The sequence below is a fragment of the Miniopterus natalensis genome, chromosome 8 (assembly GCF_054644295.1).
Source record: "Miniopterus natalensis isolate mMinNat1 chromosome 8, mMinNat1.hap1, whole genome shotgun sequence".
NCBI lineage: Eukaryota > Metazoa > Chordata > Mammalia > Chiroptera > Miniopteridae > Miniopterus > Miniopterus natalensis.
Window position 1 is genome coordinate 8,487,470 of NC_142088.1, and position 21,180 is coordinate 8,508,649.

The 21,180-nt window shown below is 45.1% G+C and overlaps 2 protein-coding genes across 2 annotated transcripts in view; one reads left to right on the forward strand and one right to left on the reverse strand.

The window, feature by feature from the left end:
• Positions 1–149: 149 nt before the first annotated feature.
• MRPL44 (mitochondrial ribosomal protein L44) lies at positions 150–8,774 on the reverse strand. The gene is made up of 4 exons (XM_087819562.1): positions 8,599–8,774; positions 6,602–7,070; positions 3,670–3,848; positions 150–3,018 (listed from the first exon to the last, which is right to left on the reverse strand). Exons 1-4 carry the CDS (start codon positions 8,772–8,774, stop codon positions 2,847–2,849), a joined length of 996 nt encoding a protein of 331 aa, XP_087675688.1. The 3' UTR covers positions 150–2,846.
• A 1,873-nt stretch (positions 8,775–10,647) lies between these two features.
• WDFY1 (WD repeat and FYVE domain containing 1) overlaps positions 10,648–21,180 on the forward strand; it is a 32,659-nt gene continuing 22,126 nt past the window's right edge. The window contains exon 1 of the mRNA XM_087819563.1: positions 10,648–10,802. Coding sequence (XP_087675689.1) covers positions 10,666–10,802 — 137 coding nt within the window. The 5' untranslated portion in view covers positions 10,648–10,665. The remainder of the gene's footprint in view (positions 10,803–21,180) is intronic.

Below are 21,180 nucleotides of genomic sequence, written 5' to 3' on the forward strand. Positions count from 1 at the left end.
ACGTTGTGAGCTGGACCCGATGAGAGGAATGCCCACATCTGGTTTTACAAACCATCAAGATGGACACTAACATATCCTTGCCTCTGCAATCAGTGCATTTTCTTCCATCATTAAAATAGGAGAAAATAATAGGAAGACGTGGCCAAAAATAAAGTATTTTAGAAGTTTTATTTATGGAAGCTCTGCCATTTTCCCTTTCCAGGAAATATAAGAGCTAAAATATCCAGACCTTGGCATCAGATGAATCGTTCTTATAGGAAATGCTCGACTTTACATCCTGAGGGAAGAGGTGAGCTAGCTTCCGCACATATTCAGACTGTTAAAACTGTGAGGGACCAAGAAGTCATGTGTCACTGTAATCACAGACCCTATACATACAAACATACATAATCTCCCTTGCACAGGGAGGAAAGGTAGTGTCCCCCATAAAGGCACTTTGCGCACTAGGTAACTGTGAAGTGGAATTAGAGCACCATCTTGTGGCAAAAATATATAACGTGCTGAACACAATAAGCAGCCCCTATTTCATTTTCGGTATTTGTTTTTAGTAATATAGTTCACTTTCTCATGACCACATAAAATACTTCAAGAATAATATTCTCTACTTTATATATGCAAATAATAAAAACAAATGTACTATAAAGAATAAGGCTTATATAGTTGAGTCTGTAGACATCAATTTACATTTTTGGCTAAGGAACTATTTGGTGCCATTATATTTTGGAGTTAGGGAACTGGAGTGGGAAGAGGTGAGAAAGGGAATCAGAATTTCAAAGTAAATGACTCTAATGTCTTCTCCTATGCCAAGTTCAAGTATCAGTACTTTTATATCTCACCAACTTATGGTCGTTAACAGCTGTCTTCTCAACATGGATTATAGACAGTCAAAAACCTAGTCCTCAAATGGTTGCTAAATGCTTAGTTACATAACCCACAGGTTCCTCTTGCCCACACATCAGACTTACGCAGGATATATTGTTAGAGCAAATGAGTTGTCCAGGTTGGTTCCAAGTTTTAAGCTATTTCATACAGAACCACTCAAGCATGCTAATAATTTGTTTTCTACATTCCAGCCCACATGTTCAGGGTGCATTTAAAAAGTACCCCTTAATGTAGGTTCAAAGGAGACTTTACTTAGATATATGCTGAAATCACATTCTCCATAAGGAATTCGGGTCTGTTTACTTGCAAATTAGATTTTATGAACTAGAGCTAGCTTTGTTCTGTATATAAATCTAAAAGCATTCAAGGTTCAGAAGCTTGACAGTAAGGTGAGGACACTTCCCCTCCAACCTCATAGGTTAAGGTACTGCAAACGGGCCTGAACAGAATTTAGGGGTCACATTATCAGCACTACTTATCGGGGAAAGGACTACTGAGTTTGCAACTAAGTTCTTTAACAAACCCTTTGAAAAAGTCTTCACCTAAAATAAAATTCAAATACTCTAGCTAGAACCTGATGTTTTTGCATATGATGGATGAATCAGTGGTTGAGAACATTTACCATCTTTTGCTTCCCTGAAACCTTCTGTAATCTCTTTTCTCTTTAGGTATCAATGAGCTGCTTATCAATCATGTTTACTTGCTGTGGGTGACAAACATAAGTGTGGCATTTTACTACTGGGCTTGGCCCTCTGTCCCTGTGTTCAACTATTAGTAGTTAATTCTCCAAAGAACGGTGAAATAATTTACATTTAACCCACCAAATTCAACCACCTCCAGTAATTCTCAAACCTTCCAATCCAAACAGTCTCTGCATTAGCTGTGATGTCTGTAAACTCTCTTACATGTGATAAGTTCCACTTTCCTAACGAGTCTCAGGCAAGTTTCAGAGGTCCTTCATGATCCTTTATAAAGATTTCATGGCAATAGTGCTACCAGCTTAAACATTTTACCTTTTCTATCCTCAACTCCCAATTCCCACTTTTCTTGTTAAGCCCTGGGCATAACTATTGGCAGACTGAAACTGAAAACTGTTGCTAAAAAGTTAAAGAGAAATAAACCAAAGAGAATTTGCAGGTGGGTTACAGAACTGACCACAGAGGATTAGAGCCAGAGGACACACTTAAGGTTTGTCCTAGACTGAATTAAATCTTACAGTAAAACACTTAGAACAGTGCTTGGCACATAGCAGCTATGATTATGATTATAGAATATTAAATTGATAAATACATCCTTTATTTTTCCACGAGCATTGGCTTCAATACTTCAGGCTGCTGCTTTTGATCTTCGTGTTTTCTTTTAAAAGCATAAAATGTACCTTTCCTGCCATTTATTTTATAGAAATTGAATAACTATGAAATGAATTAGTATACAGATTTTTAAACCTATTTACATGATTTAGAGATCATGTAAATACCTAATTGCTAAAATATGCACCTTACATTTCTGAAGGTTAAGTTATAACATCACTGTTTTAGCTAAAATTACTTTAGAAGCAAAAGCATTAGGGTTAGGGGAGTTCACTCACCCAGGTATATCAAATTAAATTACAATGAAACATCACGGAAATACTAACTTTTTCAATGGTATTACAGCAAAGTTCACACAGAACTTATATTCAAATTATGATACCTCAAAGCCAGAAGGGAATAGAGTACACCTATTGTACGAGTTACATACGGTAATAAAATCAAGGGCCTGGGAAATTTAATGGGAAACATCCAAAAAGAGAACGAAAGAAAAACAACCTAAAAGACATGTGCCCTGATGAGAGCCCATTTAATTTTAGGGGCTGAGTATGAGGGTAAACACATTTCTTTACAATGTGGAAAACGTCCAGCTCTGAGCATCTGACGCTTGTCTCAATATTTTGCTTACGAATTTCAGGTCCCATCTTTGGCTGGCTAGCTAGCAGTGATGGTCTCTTCTGCTCTGAAATTCTCTTTGGGCTTTGAATAGTCCCAAGGCCGCCTGTTCTCAGCAAATCCGTACAGTTTCCTGAGCGCCACTCGAGCAGCTTCTTCTTCTGCAACCAGGACTGTCTCCCCAGGTCCCTCTGCAAGCAGCTTCTTATCACTAGAATAAAAACAGCAGCAGCAGTCCAAAATTACCTGGTGCATCATAAAGCACAGCCCACAAATCAGTTTTGCCTTGTAAAACTTACTTTGGCAACATCATCCACCAGAATTAACAGAAACATTTTTCCTTTCTACCAGCAATAGTATATGAACTGCTAATAAAGGATGTGTTTAAGGGTTGCCAATCTGAGGAGCAAAAGAGCATCTTATTGTTTTGCTTGGACCTGAATGAAAACTGAAGGTGAATGTTTACATTGCCACCCACTTTCTCCTTATAATGTCCTCCACTGCTATGTATGGGGCCAGGTACTTGAAATATCGGAGGATCACTTTGTAAACTATGTAACTGTCTAACCACTATGCTGTACACCTAAAACCAATATAAAATAATATTGAATGTCAATCATAATTGAAAAATAATTTTTAAAAAAGGAAAGAAAATTGGGGCAGGGGGGAGATACTATTAGCAATCCATAGATGACTTACCTTTCCCTAAGAATGACCAGCTGGAAAGGAAGTAGTAATCATGGGAATGAGATATTTTTAAGTCTTTTCACGCAATCAGAGGTTATACTGAGGAATTGTAAAGTCTCTCTTTTTTTAAGGCTTCCAATCAATGTTATGAAATTAAGATTAAAATTGTACTAACCAGTACAAGCCAACAAAATACAGAGGCAAAGCTGTGGTGCTTCCAGACTGCCTGGTAAGTCTGGGTTCCGGAGCTGAAATATTCCTTTTCCTCAGTTCTTCCACCAGCAGCCCCATGGGATTGACCACCTTCCAAATCTCAAAGAGTTCCTTCCCAGTCAGCTGAGTAATTAAGAAGTCCTGCATATAAAAATATAATTTATACATTTAGATTAGTGTAAAAAAAATAAGGACCATAATTCAAAGTACGACTTTAACAGAAATTAAACACTTAATGGGAAATGAAAGAAAAAATGTACTATTCCTTTTCATCTATTCCACATATAGTTTTCTCATATAAGTTTTATTTAAAAAATCACGGTTGAAGGTGAAATCCTGTGTCACCATTTAGAAATGTATTCTTATTAATAAAAGTATTTTTAAAAGAGGGTTTAATTAGTGAATAAACTAATAACTTCTGGCAGAAACTTGTAAAAAGACACTAAGGGCCTTCTAGGTAACAGTCCTTCTTTGTCTAAGTTCATGATTTTAAAAAATCATTTAAATATTAACTTCATGATTTCGGCAGCTGTGAAGCTGGGAGATCATGGCCAGAAGAGGATGTGAGATCTCACTGTCCTCCCAGCCCTTGACCCTTCCCCAAACACCTTCAATAAAATGCTTTGATTTACACCCCCCCAAATATAGTAACTTCACTTTAACTGCCTTTTAAAAGTGTTTATGGCTTTACATACTTTCAATTTATAAAACTAAAAAACATGAGGAACATATGATGAACATTCAAAGCAAAAGAGAATTTTTTGGCAATAAATTATATTGTATAGAAAATATGGGAACCTACACTAATTTTCACAATATAATGCAATTAACTTGTGTTAACAAACACAGTATATAACAGGATGGCTAAATGGGGGCAGACAGGAGAAATAAAAAAGATTTCTCAGTTCACAAAATAGAGTCAATCTCGTTACAGCACTTCCCCAAGCGCCAGACCTCTATTTCAGTTTCATGAATCAAAAATATTTCTAAGTCCATTCTCAGTTGGGAATTTTGAATATTTTAATGTACAGAGACAAGATTTGCCTTCTGAGACATAAATTGTTATTCACCTATGTATAAATCACCGGGTTGTTTTTTGCCATATAGAATAACCAATCGCAGGGTGAGGAAAGCCTCCTGACTTAGGAATAGGTATCGTAATTACCTAATATGTTCTATAATTGGAACTGTCAAAGAAGCACTAAAATACAGTAAGCAAATATGTCCAAAATGACCTCATGACTACTTTATAGAAATTTTTAAAAAGTGACCGCCCAGCTGGTATGGCTCAGTGATTGGGCACTGACCCATGCACTGAGAGGTCACTGGTTCAATTCCCGGTCAGGGCACAAGCCCAGGCTTCCGGCTTGATCCCCAGTAGGGGGTGTGCAGGAGAGAGCTGATGGATGTTGATTCTCTCTCATTGATGTTTCTCTCTCTCTTTAAAATCAATAAAAACAACAACAAAAGAAACATATTTAAAAAGTGACTAAAAATCGTTTGGAGGGTTCTAAGACTCCAGAGAAGCTACCATGATAAAAATAATGGAAATCAAGGGAGGACTTGAGACTTTCTTTAGAAAAAGCTATTTAGTTCTGGGAGGGGAAAGTAGGCATGTTTCCTTTTCACCCCAAGCCTAGAGGCCTTGCAAGTGTTCGCTGGCCTCTGAATCTGGGGTGAGGGATGTACAGTGAACTGGCAGCCAACACACATTCCTGGCTTACAGGCAGCATGCTGGCAGAAGCTGCCTGTAGTAGTGGGGAGAAAAGTCTGCAACCGGTGTCTAAAGCATAAAAACCCTTAAGACCTGATGTGGAACCCACAGAGGGAGCCATTTTTAAAGTCCTTCTAGAAACCAGAAGCTGAGAAGGGAAGGAGCAGCCAACACCATGTCAAGGAACACGGTAGGAAAGTTCCAGCAGGGCACACGATGCCCTTTAGAGTCTGTTTTAAACATCAACCAGGCTCTGAAAGCACTACATCACCTCACAGTCATCAAGTCAAGTAAAAATCTTCTGCTCTTCCTTCTCCTCTTTCCCTGAGCTCCCACTCCAGAGGGGACAGTTAACATACCTACTTCCCAAAGGCAAACAGGTGCTCACCCATCACAGGCCTTAGTTGGGGACAGAAGACAGGTTTTACCTATGAACTAAGCCTGAGAGTTGGTTAACATAAGTATCCTTCTCTACAAAAGTTGTGACACTCAGTATCAAACCAAGTGGGTAAGTTCCAAGAGCAAGGGATGCTGGTTTAAAAGACCCAACATGCAAATACCTGAATCAAGACTGTGTGTTTGTTTTTCACTTAATGTGACTGTGTGGACTTTTCATTATGTAAGAGTAATCAATAACTCGTTTTCATCCAACGCAGAAGATAAGCATTCTCCCAGTTAATAGATTCTAAAAGGACAGTGGGAGTCAAGACATACCAATTACATTGTTTTACTTAGCTAAGCTACTGGCTGATAAGAAGTTAGGTGTGCATCACAGGAACTCAGAAATCCAAGATTTTATCACTTAAGCATGACGGTTCCAAAGCCAACAAGGCCCTCCCATAGTGTCCTTCGTCTAACTCACTGCACATCTACTGAGCATCTGCTACGGGGGCACTATCCTTGGACCTACGGGTGTAAAACTAAAGACATGGCTTGCAGTCCTTACGAACTCACGACCCAGTGCTTAACATTCACCGCCGATGATGTCCTCAATGAGAGATAACTGGAATAATTCATGCATTACCAATTCATATATCACCATTAGGTCTTTCTCAGTTTTGGTAGCCAGAAAATTACACACAGAACCTTCCATGGTCATACAGCATTGAAATGAATGAGGAAATTTTTCTTTCTGTCCATCTCAAGTATGTCCAGGTATGCGCAATTAATAATGACCTACCCTGATGAATAGTGCAGTCCTCTCAGGTCCACTGCTCTGTAGCAGGGCTCCAATTACTGCAAAGAAAGTCTGCTGTAACACAGTCGGGGGGACTGGAAATTCCGCACTCAGCGTTAACTGCTCCACAGCCAAGTTTCTAGCCACGTGGCACACGACTTCCTCACCAGTGAGAAAGTCAACGAGACTCTGAACGCCTTCAGTGGGCAAGTCTGGGAATGCATCTTCAAGAAACTGAGTGAGGCAAGCTTGTGAAAAAGATGACCCTTGCTCAGAGAGTTCTTGATTATCTTTAATATTCAGAAGAACTGCTTCTTTTTCTACTCCAAGTTTTTGGCGTCTGGCCTCCTCACTTTTAATATAGCAGCTGTTAACAAATGCAGTTTTGAGAAGATCTAAGGAAAAGGTTTCCTGTAACCGATGTCCAAATGCTTGTATTTCAGCATGGTAATCCCAGTTGGGCTTCTCAGAACTGAAAGCGTAAAACAAAAGACAGGACAAGATGTTGCTACGGTGCAAAAAATTTTCACTGTGATGTAATTTTCTTAATTATATAAAGGAAATTTTAAAAGATTTTCATTTTAATGCCTGGCTTTGATTTTCTAAAAGTTAAAATTCAAGTCATATGATAGTTGTTCTTTGCTAGATACACTGTTGGATTAATTTCCCCTTTAAAGTAATTGCTACATTAAACTGCTCTAATCACGGACCTACACTTAATACCTAGGTGTCAAATATAAATTATAATTTCACAGGTTCAAGCCATAAACAGTAAATATATTTTATTTACCTTGTACTTTACTGATTTAAATTTTGAAAACATACATTTAAGTTACCGATTAAGTAATCTAGTATCAGTATCATACGTAGGTAGGTTAAATGTTCACAATCATTCCCAAGAATGACTAAAAGGCCTTTTTTTAAAAAAAAGAAAAAAAGACAATAAAACCAAAATAAAACTTTTAAGTAAAAGAGGGCAGCAAAGTATAAACATCTGGGTTGTAAATATTATGATGTATACCTAACCCGTAAGTTTCTTCCAAGTATAGAAGTCTCAGGTGACTAACGGTGCAATCACAAAGAAATGTGAATTAAAAATAAAGGCTATTTTTTTTTTGCCTATTAGGAAAAGAACTTAATATTTGTGTTCAAAGAGTATAGGAATACAAACACACATATTCCGACTGGTAGGTGTATAAACTGGATTAACTGGGGGGGGGGGGGCAATATTAAAGTAGCTATCAAAACTTCACACTAAATCTCCAAAGGAGGGTTAGCTTCAGAGCTGGTCCCTGTTACATCGGCTGTAACGGCAACAGCAAGGAGCTCCAATACCCATAAATGGGGCCATGAGGGGGCAGCTAATTGTCCCGCCGCAGGTCAGACAGGCCATTGAAGACAAGAGTGTGGGACCCGACGGGGACCTGTAAAGACCCGCGCCCCTTCCACCGGACCTGCTATCGCTGGAACAGGATTAATCAGGGCAAATGCCTGCAGCAAAAATGCTTCCCTTTCACTCCTGTCGGTGGACTGCGTGGAGCACGCGAGGTTTTTCTCTTCCTCTAACTCGCAACGCTGGGGAGTGTTTCCTCCCTGGTACCCGCGCCCACAGACCTCTCAGGCGTCACGAAACCGGGGCGACAGCGCCCGAGGCCACGCGACGGTCGCCCCCCAGCCGCCCGTCTCCCACGGGGGCGACAGCGCCCGAGGCCACGCGACGGTCGCCCCCCAGCCGGCCCGTCTCCCACGGGGGCGACAGCGCCCGAGGCCACGCGACGGTCGCCCCCAGCCGCCCGCCTCCCGCAGCTCGCAGCGGGCCGGCCTTTACCTGCGAGTCCCCACGCGCCGGGCGGCACCCATCTCCTGGGGCTCGGTCCACGCGTCCCCGTCGCGTGCGTGTCTGCATCGCAAACCTCCCAGGCTCCAACCAGGACCCACCCTCCCCGCGGCGGCCCCGGGCCCTCGCCCGCCACCCCGACCCTGGCCGAGGCGGCTCCTACCGGCGCGCGGGCGGCGGCGGGTTCCGGAGCAGGCGCCACCGCTCCAGCTCCTTCTGGAAGCGGACGGCGGCGCGGAAGCTCTTCACTCCCCGGACCGGCGGGGCGAGGGCGGGGGCGGCCGGCGCCAGGAGGCAGCGAGGGCCCCGCAGCAGCAGCCTCCCCAGCCCCGATGCCATGGCGGGGAAGACGGCAGTGGCGGGCGGAAGGAAAGGCGTCGGACCCGGGTCGCTGTAACACCGTCCCCCGGACCCGGGGCGCCGCGCTCGGCCGGGGCGGGGCCAGCGCGCAGTGGGCGGGGCGTCTGCGGTTTCTCCCACCAATAAGCGCAGCGCAGCGAAAAGAGGGCGGGAAGATCTAGAGGGAAAGGAGCTGGGGACCACCAGGCGGACGGAGTGGGGACCCGGGTTGGAACAAATCAAGTGCAAAACAAAAAAGTGGGTGATTTAAATACTGACAAGTTCTTTAATAATATCAGAGAATTGTTGAGGGTGTACAACGGTGATGTTTTAGGCTGTTTTTTATTAAAAGTCTTTACATTTTAGAGATTTACACTGAAATATTAACTTGTGAAAAATAAGGTATCTCAGGTTTTCAAAGTAAGTAGGGTGGGAATAGGTGGGGTTATTCTTGAAATAAACATGGCCCTGAGAGGCTGTCAAAAATAAGGTAAAATAAAGTTGAAGGCAGATTAAGCCAGCCTTCTGTTCAAACCCTCCAATGGTTTTCCGTCTCAAAGTTAAAAGCAAAGTCCTTACCATTCCTCAGGACTCGACGTGGTCTGCCTGCTCCCCTCCCCCCCCTCCCGGTTCTCTGCACCCCTCGCTCACTCTGCTCCAGCCACCTTAGCTGTCTGGCCCATCCTAGAGAAGCCTAGGCACGCCCTCACCTCAGGGCCTTAGCACCTGCCGTTCCCTTCTCCAGGACAACGCTACCCTATTCCCACACAGCTTCCTCCCGTGTCTCCTTCTTGGCTCAAATGTCACCTTCTCTGCGCAGCCTTCCCCGGCCTCTCGTCTCAGGTTGCACTCCCTGCGAGCAGGTGCTGACACAGAGGTTGGCGCCGAGTGCCCATTAGAGATCCATAGCTGTGGGGAAGGGAGACGTACCGGGAGCGGGCAGATGAAGCCAGCCGCAATGCAGGCCTGGCAAAGCCCTACCAGCCCAGCAGAGAGTTGCGGAGCCAGGATGGCCCGTCAGCGTGGCCCGGCCCAGGCTGACGGGGCCCGGCCTTTATATCCAGGTCCCACTTAGTTACTGCGCTCAGGCTGCCCGGGGAGGGCACGAGCCCCCGCGGCTCCCTGCAGCTCAGGCGACTCCGAAGGAGGGGAAGCTGGCGGCTGCCTCCCACCGCCCCCTCCCATGAAGTCAGGCCCGTGCAGAGCATCTCAGCATCCACCACGCCACCCTGTGTAAAACGGCCACACCTCCGAGAGTCCCTATCACCCTTCCAGCTTTTTTTTCCTCCACAGACTTAACATCTGTTAATATACAATGTAATTTAGTTATTTATTGTATTACCTGGTTCTTTCACTGGAATATAAGCTCTAATGACGGGGCGACTTTGCCTCGCTTAAGCACAGCTGTATTTAGAATGGTGCCAGGCTCGCAGCAGGCACTCAAGAATAGATAAATGCTGTGGTTGAAAAAATAAGGTGTTCGATAGCCGCTTTAGTTACTACACTGTACAAGCCTTGCAAGAACCACGTCTCACTCATCTCGTCGGCGCATGGCACACAGCCGTATGCAACGCACGACTGTTGAACAGATGGATACACAGATCCACGAATGCACTTTCTTTCCGCTACGTTTTCAGCCGTTGTAACTTGCCCTACTTCTGGGCGGGCGTCCTCTGTGGTTCTCTCCGGGCCGCATCATTCTGCTGCGCCGCTTCTCCAGACAATACGGCGCGGGCCGGCGGGCGGGCGCCGCACTCGGGAGTTTACGGCGGCGCGGCGCCCACGCGGCCGGGAGCCCGAGCGAAACCGGCGGGTCCCTCCGCCCCGCCCGCCGCGCCGCCCCGCGGTCAGCTGATGGGCCGCGCTCCCGGGAGGCCGCCGCCGCGCGAACATGGCGGCCGAGATCCACTCCAGGCCGCAGAGCAGCCGCCCGGCGCTGCTGAGCAAGATCGAGGGCCACCAGGACGCCGTGACGGCGGCGCTGCTCATCCCCAAGGAGGACGGCGTCATCACCGCCAGCGAGGACAGGTCTGCGCGGGCGGCGGGCGGCGGGCGGCGGGCGGCGGGGGCGGGGGCGGGGTGCGCGGCCCGCGGCCCCCTCTCCGCTGGGGCGCCCGGTCCCCCGCAAGCCCGCCGGTGCCCGTCCCCGCCGCTCCTCTCCCGTCCGGACCCGGGTCCCCGCCACGCCCCTCCGCTCCGGGACCCCTCACTCCCGGCGCCCGTCCAGCCGGGGGACCCCCCTTTCCGCGGCGCCCCAGGGCGCCCCTCCAGCCCGAGACTCGGGGTCCCGCCGCGCCTCTCCTCGCGCCGGCCCGTCCCCCCGGGGCCCCAGCGCCGCTCCCTCCGTGGGATCTCCGCCCGACCTTTCGGGGTCCTTGGCCCCCCGGCGGGTCCCGCGGGCGCCCGTCCGTCTCGCAGCTTCAGGCCCCGGGAGCGCTCATTTCTGCACGGCCGCCGGCACCCCCTGAACTCTTACTTACTGAATAGCTGGGGGGGGGGGGTCCCTCCTAAAAGCGACTTTTTTTTTTTTTTTTTTAAGCCTTAGATGCTTCAATTTTCGAGGAAATTTTACATTCCCACCATTAATAGGAAAACCAGTATCGCTTGCCAGAAAGAATTAAGCCCAAGAGTAAAACACGTCCCCCCGCGCCCCCAAAGCCACCCCTGGCTCCCGGGCGTCGTGCCTCGAGCGCCCGCCCTGCTTCGGGGGACACGGAGAGGGCCCGTTTTCCCATTCCCCCCAAGAGGACACTGAGGCCCCGGGGGTCGCCGAGGCTCTGGTGAAGCCAGAACCGCAGCCAGGACCCCACCCCGGCGCTCCGGCCTCCCCGCGCTGGCTGTGTGACCGACTGGAAGGATGCTTGTTTAAAACTTGAGCGTTTCTAAACCCCTCGACGTGTAAAGGGCTCGTGCGTTACTGTGGGAATGTGGGGTGCGGGGGGGAGGGGGGGACCGATGTTTATTGCCTGACACTAGTTCCTCGGAATACTGAGGGCTCTTAAATGGCGATATTCCAAAAGTTGAAAGGCTTGCTTTCGGGAAGGCACAAGGTGCTGCTGTTCTCTGAAGGCGCCTGTCCGGCCTCTTGTGAGCATGTTTGGAAATAAGTAACTTGGCGAGCCTGTCCTGAGTGGGAGGAGGAAACGCGAGGCCCCCCGTGCCCATGCGACCTCTGTGTTTTGCTTTTGAGTGGGTGTGTTGTGAGCAGGCAGGGGCCTCTCCCTGCCGGTTTGCAAGCTGTTGACCTCAGACCAGTGATTGGTGGGGCCTGGGTGTCGGGGAGAGAGGGGTGCGTGAGTCCTAAGGAGAAAAGGGGGGTGTAAAAAGGGGGAAAGGACAGGATAATGATATTTGCATATGAACATAGATGGGGGCACTTTGTAGAAGTTTTTATTCAGTAAAATATTTTACTTATGACTCATGCACGTCGGGTAAATTGCTGAATATTTGAGATTATTGGCCAAGAGCAGTACTGTAAATGTTTTGCGGGAAGTGATTAGGTAGCTGCTCTGGGACTGAAATATTCTGGGGGAGCCTTAGATCAGCTCATTTTTTCACTCGGGCACAGCAGGGCCCTGACAGATGACTCTACCAGGCGAAGGTTGGCTCCTTGAGATTCTAATTTATGTTTCAGGCTCATGGAAATTCCTTGAAAGTAGGACAGCCTTTTTAGCCAGTGCTACATTTTATAAGATTTAGTGAAATACCTTGGCTATGGGTTTGCTTGTTTTGGGTTTTTTTTGGTGGTGGTGGTGGTGGTGGTTTGTTTTTACATTGTCCTAAATATGTGTCATACTCTTCAATCATTCATTCATTCGCTCATTCATATATTTAGAAATGCTGTGCTTATTGAGTACTAGTCCCTAGGGATACAACAGGGATCAAAAACCTGCCCTCATATTACCTCTGATTCATTGATTTTTATGGTTCTTGACCTGATGGAACCAGCATGTTGAGGAAACAGAATACTCTTCATCAAACAAGCATTTATTGGACATTTACTGTGTACGGACCCATGGAATTGAAAACAGCTGACTCCAAAATCGCTGTTTCCAAAGGGCTGGATGGTGTGGTGAGAAATGGCCCTGTGCTGTCAGCTTCCAGGGTGCTGGGAAGACACAGGAAGGAGTGTCATTAGGTGAGGGCCAGGGTTCAAGGAGAGCCTCCTAGAGGAGATGTCACTGGATAGAGGAGTGGTCGATGTGAAGGAAGGGTGTTGTGCATCCACCTGCCAGGCAGAAGGAATGGAGAACCACTGTTATTTCTTGGTGACTGAAGCAGAAGGTGTATTGGTGGCCATGACAGGAGAGAGTAATGCCAGCTGGAAGGCCCCATGTCCAGTTTTGGAAGGGACTTCGTTAGGAAGTTCCCTCGTTAGGAACCACTCTCAGGAATTTGGACTTTATTTTGTAGGTAGTGAGTAACCATCAGAGTTCAGAGCAAGCGGATGACATGATCAGAATTTGTCCTTTAAAAATAACAATAGCTTGCTAACCCTTTAAAAGTCCCTTGTCTATGTCAGTACAGAATTGGACCTTATGTATGTTACCGCATCCAATCCTCACATCTCCCCACGAGGTGGGTGCAGCCACCTTCCCTTGCCAGCAGTTCCAAAATTCAGTACATTCTAAAACGTTAAAAGTGGGGGTTTTATGGTTTGTTTATTTGTTTTCTAAGCTGGTCCTGAAAACTGTTGGTGCTAAAACTGGCCTGACTAGGGTGAGACTATTTGTAGTCTTTATCCCATGCAACGTGAATATTTGTTTTCCTGCGTTTAATTGCTGGTGCTGTCCCAGGCCCCCCTGGCAATGTTATTGGATACACATCCTATTGCAATGGACATTTGACAGTTCAGAAAACTGAGGTACAAAAGACATTGAAGTAACTGCTCAAAGTCACATAGCTAGTAAATAATAGGACTGAGATTTGAACCCAGGTCTGACTCAGCCTCTAGTTCTTTCTGCCATGCATCCAGTTTTTCTACACATTTGGAGAAACTGAGTCCCTGCGGTATCAGTCAGTGATGGACGACTCTGGCAGGAAGTGTAAAATACTAGGATTCTACCTTTTGCTATGAATCAGTTATCCTTCCTTTATACTCATTTTCAGGGTTTTAAAAAAATGGCTTGCACCTTTTCTCTCCAACTGCTGCTTTCATACTCAGAAAAGTAACTTTAAAGTGGGGTCCTGCTGAAGTTAATTCACTTACAGTAGCTAAAAGTGGTGAGAACTGGCTGAAAGCGTTTTGAGAGGAAAAGTGAAAGATATGAGGGTTGTCCTGAATTTAGTGTCCATTTCTCTAAACTCCTGGCCAGTGATTCTCAGCCAAGAGTGACTTTGCCCCCCAGGGGACATTTGACAATATCTGGACACATTTTGGTTGTCACCCCTGGAGGAAGTGGCACCAAGTGGGTAGAGGACAGGGATGCTGCTCAGCATCCTATAGTGCACAGGACGGTCCCTCATGAAAAGAATTACCCAGCCCCAAATGTCAGCAGTGCCGGGTTGGGAGACCCTGGTCTGGGCTTAGTGTGCTTGTTTATTTGGCCTCTCATTTGAGCGAGCGGCAGATTCACAGGGAGGCCTTGATAACAGGCAGATGGCTGCGCGCCACCCCAAAGATCTGCTTCAGTAAGTCTGGGGTGGAGCCTGAGAGTTTGCATTTCTGCCAAGTTCAGGTGATGTTGATGCTGATGCTGTTGTTGATCCTGGAACCACAATGTGAGAACCACTGCTCTGCGGCAAAGACTAGTGATTGGCATGCTGCTTGCCCGTGTAGACCCACTGGGAGACAAAACTGTGTATACTGTATCTTCTTTTTTGTCAGCTTCTGGGATGTGTTTCCCCGGAGTCAGTCACATGTACCCACCTATTTCCTGGTAAAACCAAACTATATATGACAGAGCTAAATACAAGTGATCCCCCCAAAATGTATTAAACCAGTGTGAATGTCAAGCTGAATTCCTTTATAGCTGGAGTTACTGGTCATGGTTTGGGCAGTGAGCCTAGAGATCTTGTATAATAGAAGTCTACACCTGAAACCTACGTGATCCTATTAAGCAATGTCACCCCGGTGAATTTAATTGAAAAATAAATTAATTTTTAAAAAAGTAAAGAAACGTTCAAAGAGTTGACAGAGGATTGGCTGTGTTCTTGTGTGTGCATTTGTTTCTGTTTTGCTGGCGTAGTGAATGCCCCAAGCTCTTTTGTTTGAACTTACTTAGTGTTTTTAACTTTAGTTTGAGTTGCCTGCACTTTGGAAGTAGACTGTTTGAGCAAGCATACTTTTCAAAGTGTAAGAACGATAAATTTGTAAAGTTTAAAAAAATTCTTGAGTCAATAAAGTATGACTATCTTTCTAGTCAGGAAATCGTAAAACTAAAATAACCACAACACTAAGTTGAAGAATTTGAACTGCAGCCCTCATGTTCCTGATGGGGAAACAAAATGAGACTCACTGTCAGAACAGAACCGAATATAGTGAGGCAGCAGGAACTGGTTCCCTGGACACAGACACGTTTGCTTTTGAACTTCTTTCCTGTGGAATGCACCAAAAACTTAGTCGTCAGATGGTTGAAGGATAGACTGTTTAAAAGGTAAAAGCTTTATTATAAAGCCTTATGAATAAGTTAGGGCTGTAGGCCTGCTCTCTTCATTTTCAGAAATTAGAGTTTGGAGATGCGCACACTTATACCATTGCTTCAGGGCCAACACTGATTTGCATCAGTCTTGCAGAAGAAACTCACTGTTGTCTGGCCTAAGTCAAGCATAGACAGATCTCATTTGTGTTAGAATATATTAGGGTATTGCACTTAGCCTGGTAACAATAAAGATCACAGAAAACCAACTTTTAAAACTCTCGAGGTAGCATCTTTTCTGTTGTTATACCAGCAATTTACCTTAATATATTTGTTTCCCCTTAGACATTTCTAAACATATGTAGATGGTTTGAGGGGAAAGTTGTATATTTACTAACGGTTCACATGGAAGCAATCTTAAACATCTTGATGGTTAAGTGTTGTGCTCAGAAGGAGGCCTGGTGTAGCTGGGAGCTGGGAGTTGATCGTTTGTACAGAAAACCAGGCCGCTCACTGCTGTATTTATGTCATATGCAGTGCCTAAAAGTAGACCCCTTAATTGTGTTACAAAATAAAGTGAAATGTGAGACGTCAGGCAGCCTGGGTGGGAATGCCTTTATTCCTCTCTTGTGAGAGTGGTCCTTCATTGTTCCATTCATTTTCTTTTTATAGCATGGTTAAAAAAAGGTTCTGGATCCAGGATGCCCAAGTTGGAGTCCCATGTGACATCGGGCAGGTTACTTATCATAGTTTTCTCATTTGCAAAATGGAGATTATAATAGGACCTGCCTCATAGGGTTTTGATATATGTAAAGTACATAGAATAGTGCCCAGCACGGAGAGAGCACTGGCATTGTGACTATTGTTTTTTTTACATTTAATTACTGGAGTGTCATCAAAAGCTAAAGATGTCTCTGCTTACTCTGTGTGCGTGTGTGTGCATGTGCGCAAATAAAATGACATTTTTCCTTCTGAATAGGACAGTACCATTTTGGGGTCCCTTATGGACCTAAGTTATAGCTATGAGTCATGCCTTTTCATCATTTCCTTAGTAGTTTACTTATAAGCCATGTCAGTCATAAGTTTTCCCTTATAGAATCTTTGCCCAGATGTGCTAGGGGATCCAAGACCGCCCACAGGTTCGTTGAGTCACTGGAAGGACTGTCACCATATGCTCTTCCTTACGGCCATGATTCATTACAGCAAAAGGACACAAAGCCACATCAGCGCAGGGAAAAGTATGGGGTAAAGTCCAGAGGCAACCAGGCACGAGCTTCCACGGGTCCTCCCCCATGCGGTCACCCAGGAGGTGCTTCCCTCCAGCGCTGAGTTCAGACCACGTGTGTGAAATACGGTCCTCCAGGAAGCCCCGAGAGTCTCAGGACGCTGTGTTTATGGGGGCTGGTCGTGGAGATCCCCTCTACCAGCACGTGCCAGGACCCCAGACTCTCCGGGGTGGTCTCTCAGCTGCTAACTCAGTGAGTCAGGCAACATACCTGAAGGAATAGGAAGCGTGGAACATGGAAGTTTAAAAACAGGCTTCTCTTCCTTCCTGCCCCAAGCTGGTGCTCTTTGGGGTTAGTTGCACCTTGTGTTTCAAGACTTAGAGGCTATGGATAGAGCTCAAACTTTGTGGGGTTTTTTGCAAGTTAAGAAACCGTGTTTCCTGGACCCTGCACTGACCCTGTCCTGTCTGGATGGCTCCTGATCTCAGAGGTGGATGTGGTTTTTAGCCTTCTTGGCGCAGAGCTCACGAGCAATCATTTTGTTGCTAAGTGAAAAGATAACAGCAGGAATTTGTTTCTCAAGTGAAAAAGAACACATCTGTGTCCAGGTAGATAACCACCCACCTGGCTTTAGGAGAGGAGTTACTCATTTAGGTTCTGGTACAGATGCCACAAAAGTGACCCCCACCGATCCCTGCTTAAAAATCTGCCAGCCAGGAAATCCAGTCTGAGCGTCATCATTATCATGGGCCCTTGAAGCTGCCCGGGATGCCCTCCCTAGACTAGAAGGGATGAGAATTTCAATTTTTCATAGCCAATCTAGTACTCCCTAAAAAGAGGCCAGTGTCTCTCCGCCTTTCCATTTAGATAATAAATTCAGTAAAAATCTAGTGCTTCCCCCCTTTGTTGCCAAAGGAGAAAGACTTCTTTCTGCAGCAGGAATGCAGGGGGCAGAGTTCGGGAGACTTAGCTGGAGGAAACTGCTATTTAGTTGATAAAAGCAGACTGTGCTGATGACCCTGTCTGCTCCCCCCCTTTCAGGCTAACATCCTAATGTTATAGGATCCATCCAGGCTACCAGAATGACACCTTTCCGTCAGACTAGGAAACAATGTCCTTTTCAATAGTTAACAAATGTTGGGAGATTTACCAAGATAAGAAATTGAATCAGCAGCCCTAAGAGTGACTGGAAAGTACATTTTCCTCAAGCTTACTATTTTGCTCAGTGTTTAGAAGAAATCAGGCCTTGGGCTTAATTTGTAACATATGCTATACTCTGCATTCTCTTTTTAATTGATGAATCGAATAATCCCTCGGTTGGTTTATGATTGAAATATTGGTTAACTTGCTTTAATTTAGCTGTTGAAGGTGATTAGGATATTTATGAGAAATTTTTAAGAAGATCTGATTTTAGAAATGCTGATTTGTCAGGCCAGGTGGAACTTCGCCTTGTGACTTTACAGAAACACTCCTGTGCTTATTAGAATCTGCCTATCCACGTGTGGGCACGGTTTTCACAGTAATCATACTGGAAAGTAACGTACTGAACCCAGTGTATGTGCTTATGGAGCAATAGGTTTGAAAATGACCCTGATCATGACCCGCACAGACCCTCCTGGCTTGAGAGATGGTGCTTTCAGAAGAAAACATCCTCTAAAGGTATCATGCTCCCACTGTATTTAGCTTAAGCAGATGAGGCTTTATAAATTTGATGATTCCTTAAAGTATTATATTTTTAACTTCCTTTTAGTCAGCTCTTTGGAGGATTTAAACAAAGGGGCTGGAAGAAATTAAAAGGAGTCTCTCTAACTGTGATCCTCAGGCATATCTCTGAGCAGATCAAAGATTAATCTTCCTGGAATAAATCCTTTATTCTTATTGGGAACTGTGTCTGCTTTTCTTGCACCTACTGCAGTGAGGGGAAAGAACACAGAATTATTGCCCTTGGTACAGAAGGTAAAAAACACCAAACAGCATTTGAGGAACAACTTCATTTATGCTTTTACAGTAATTTCTTCAGCTTCTGAGGATTCAAGTTAGCATCTGTGCAAAGTGAGGATCGTGTATTTCAATTAAAAGTTAAAGTGGAGTTGTTTGTTTAATGAGTACTTTGGAATCCTTGGCACTCAGTTAATAGCAAAGGCTCTTTTTAATTTTAAGGTCAGATTCCTAAGTATTCTTAAAGGTATACCGTTTGGAACAGATGACATTGTATCAGTTAGCTACCGAGACGTAACAAGCCACTTCAGAATTCAGTGGCTTACCGCAGCCAGTATGACCAACCTTCATGAGCCTCTGGTCACCGGCACAGCCCTTCTGGCCACACAGCCAGGCCCACTCACATGCGTGTCAGCCCTGCTGGCCTCGGCTGGTCCTTTCACGTGGGGGGTCAGCTGGCTGTGGGCTGGCGGAGGATGGCCTCAGCTGGCAGTGAGGAGGTGTTTAATTGTTGGCGTGTTAGTGCTTACTGAGGGGACCTGCTTTCCCCCTTCTCGGCTTAGCTCCAAGTCTGTTCTCTGGGGGCCCCACAAGGAGCCAAAGTCATTGTCTGCCTCTCAGGTGTTACCTTCTGTCCTACCTGCGTCCTTCCCTGCCCTGCACAGCCTGACTCAGCATAGTTATGGAATTTAGTTATATCATTTTATATTATGCTTTTTTTAAAGGTTAACATTTCATAAACTTTTTTCATGGTTCCATGGTCTTCATAACTAATTTTTAACAACTTTATAAGCTACTGAATTAATATGTCATTAACCTATCATTATTTAACATTTTGCCCAATTTTTATTCCTTTGAATGATGCTCATATGAACTTTTTAAATATATAGTTCTTTTTCTTCCTATTAAAATAATTTCTTCAGAATCTGTTGCCAAGCCTGGAATTCCTAAATGAACTTATCATTGTCATTACTGTTCCTAATATTTTATTATTATTATTATTGTTACTATTAGGTAGGAAATGTGATTCTCACTGTATGGAGCAAAATTGCAAAATTCTTACCTGAGAGTCAGCTCTAATTTACAATGCTGACAGACATTAGGAGGACCCTGGAAATGGCACTTTGTATTCGTCCAGCCTTTCCTTCGCTCATCCCTGCACTGTAATAATACATCATAAAAACATTTCAATCTCAAATATTTAAAATAAAGGACTACAATCTAACTTTGGAATTCCACTTATTAGAAAATAACCGGGTCCTCCCCCATGCTGAACATCCACAGACAAGGGATGGCAGTGGCGTGTGTGCCTTGGAGCTATGTGTAGACAGCGTCACATAGAGATGCCTTTCCTTGTCTGTCCAGGGAAGATGCTGCAGCTACACGTGAGTCTGTGCTGCCCCCGCTGGAAGGCCAAGGAGACCGGTGGTAGCGCCCTTCACAGGGACATTGGCCGCATGGGGAAGTTGGAAAACCATTTACGTGGGCCCTGAAAGAAATGACACATTTCCTTTCTAAGTACCCTTTGAAAAATATCAGACTATTGTTTCCAAATAACTTAAAAATAGAGCTTGACACGGAACGGACATGTTTCTCAGGTTTGGGTTTAAGAGACGACTTTTTCTTCAGATGGACATGGTCTTGGGATATCAAAGAAAACCCATCCACTAGAAAAACGGATGGGATGAGCGCAAGGAGAACAAAGTGAGTTTAGGCGAGTGGGTGTAAAGTTGTCACAATATTAAAGGAAAAGTTAAGCTGTTTTAGGGGAGAGAGCAGCTTGGATATTCATCTAGACAGAAAATGTTGTGGTTTTTGTAAAAATAGGACCATCTGATCTTGACACTTTAGTGATTATGTGGTTTATTAATATCATCCTAGAGTTTTTAATAGTTTGCTCCTGTAAAGTGTTACTAAACTGTATTATTGTGTTGCTTTCCACTTATTGAATAGTAGATTTTGCTTCCAGTTTACTGAATAGTAACTTTTTTTGTTTGTGGAACTTGTTGACTTGAACACACAGCCCACCTGAAGCGCGTTTTTACCACCATTCGTTGAACTAGTGAGACGTATTTTGAAGAAACACAAAACAAACTCCTGTACCACTTAGTAGACATCACACAGCTTTGTTAGGTTCTTGGGAGTGTTAACATTGTTTTGATTTAGTCTTGGAAGTGGGGGATTTCAATGCATTGTCTAAGGAAGGGAAAGAATAGGCCTGAAAGACCGAAGGAAGGGAATTCCAGGTGGAAGGTGTGAATGCAGAGGCGGAGCAAGTTGTAGTGCTGATGCTTGTCCAAAGGACATAATACTGTCTCAAGAGTGCTGGGGTCTAGGCGGGCTCCACACTGACCTTGGGCTAGTTTAAGTATCATCCTGACGCTGCATGAAATTAAAATTTGACTTTTCCAGGTTAGATGACTGATTGGAAGAGACAACCTTCACTGTTCCTGGCTCACAGCAGACTCCTTTGTTGCCTGAGTCTGCTCTTCTCTCAAGGGGACACCAGGGAGAGCACGTACCCAAGTCCTCTACTGAGCTCTCTGCATATTCATGACCCACACTTTTGGGGTTGATTGGAAGGCCAGTGACCTTGACAAGGCACTGCACGAAGCCCTGATCCTCAAGTGTTTTGGCCTTTCCCTTTCTCTGGAAATGGAGCAG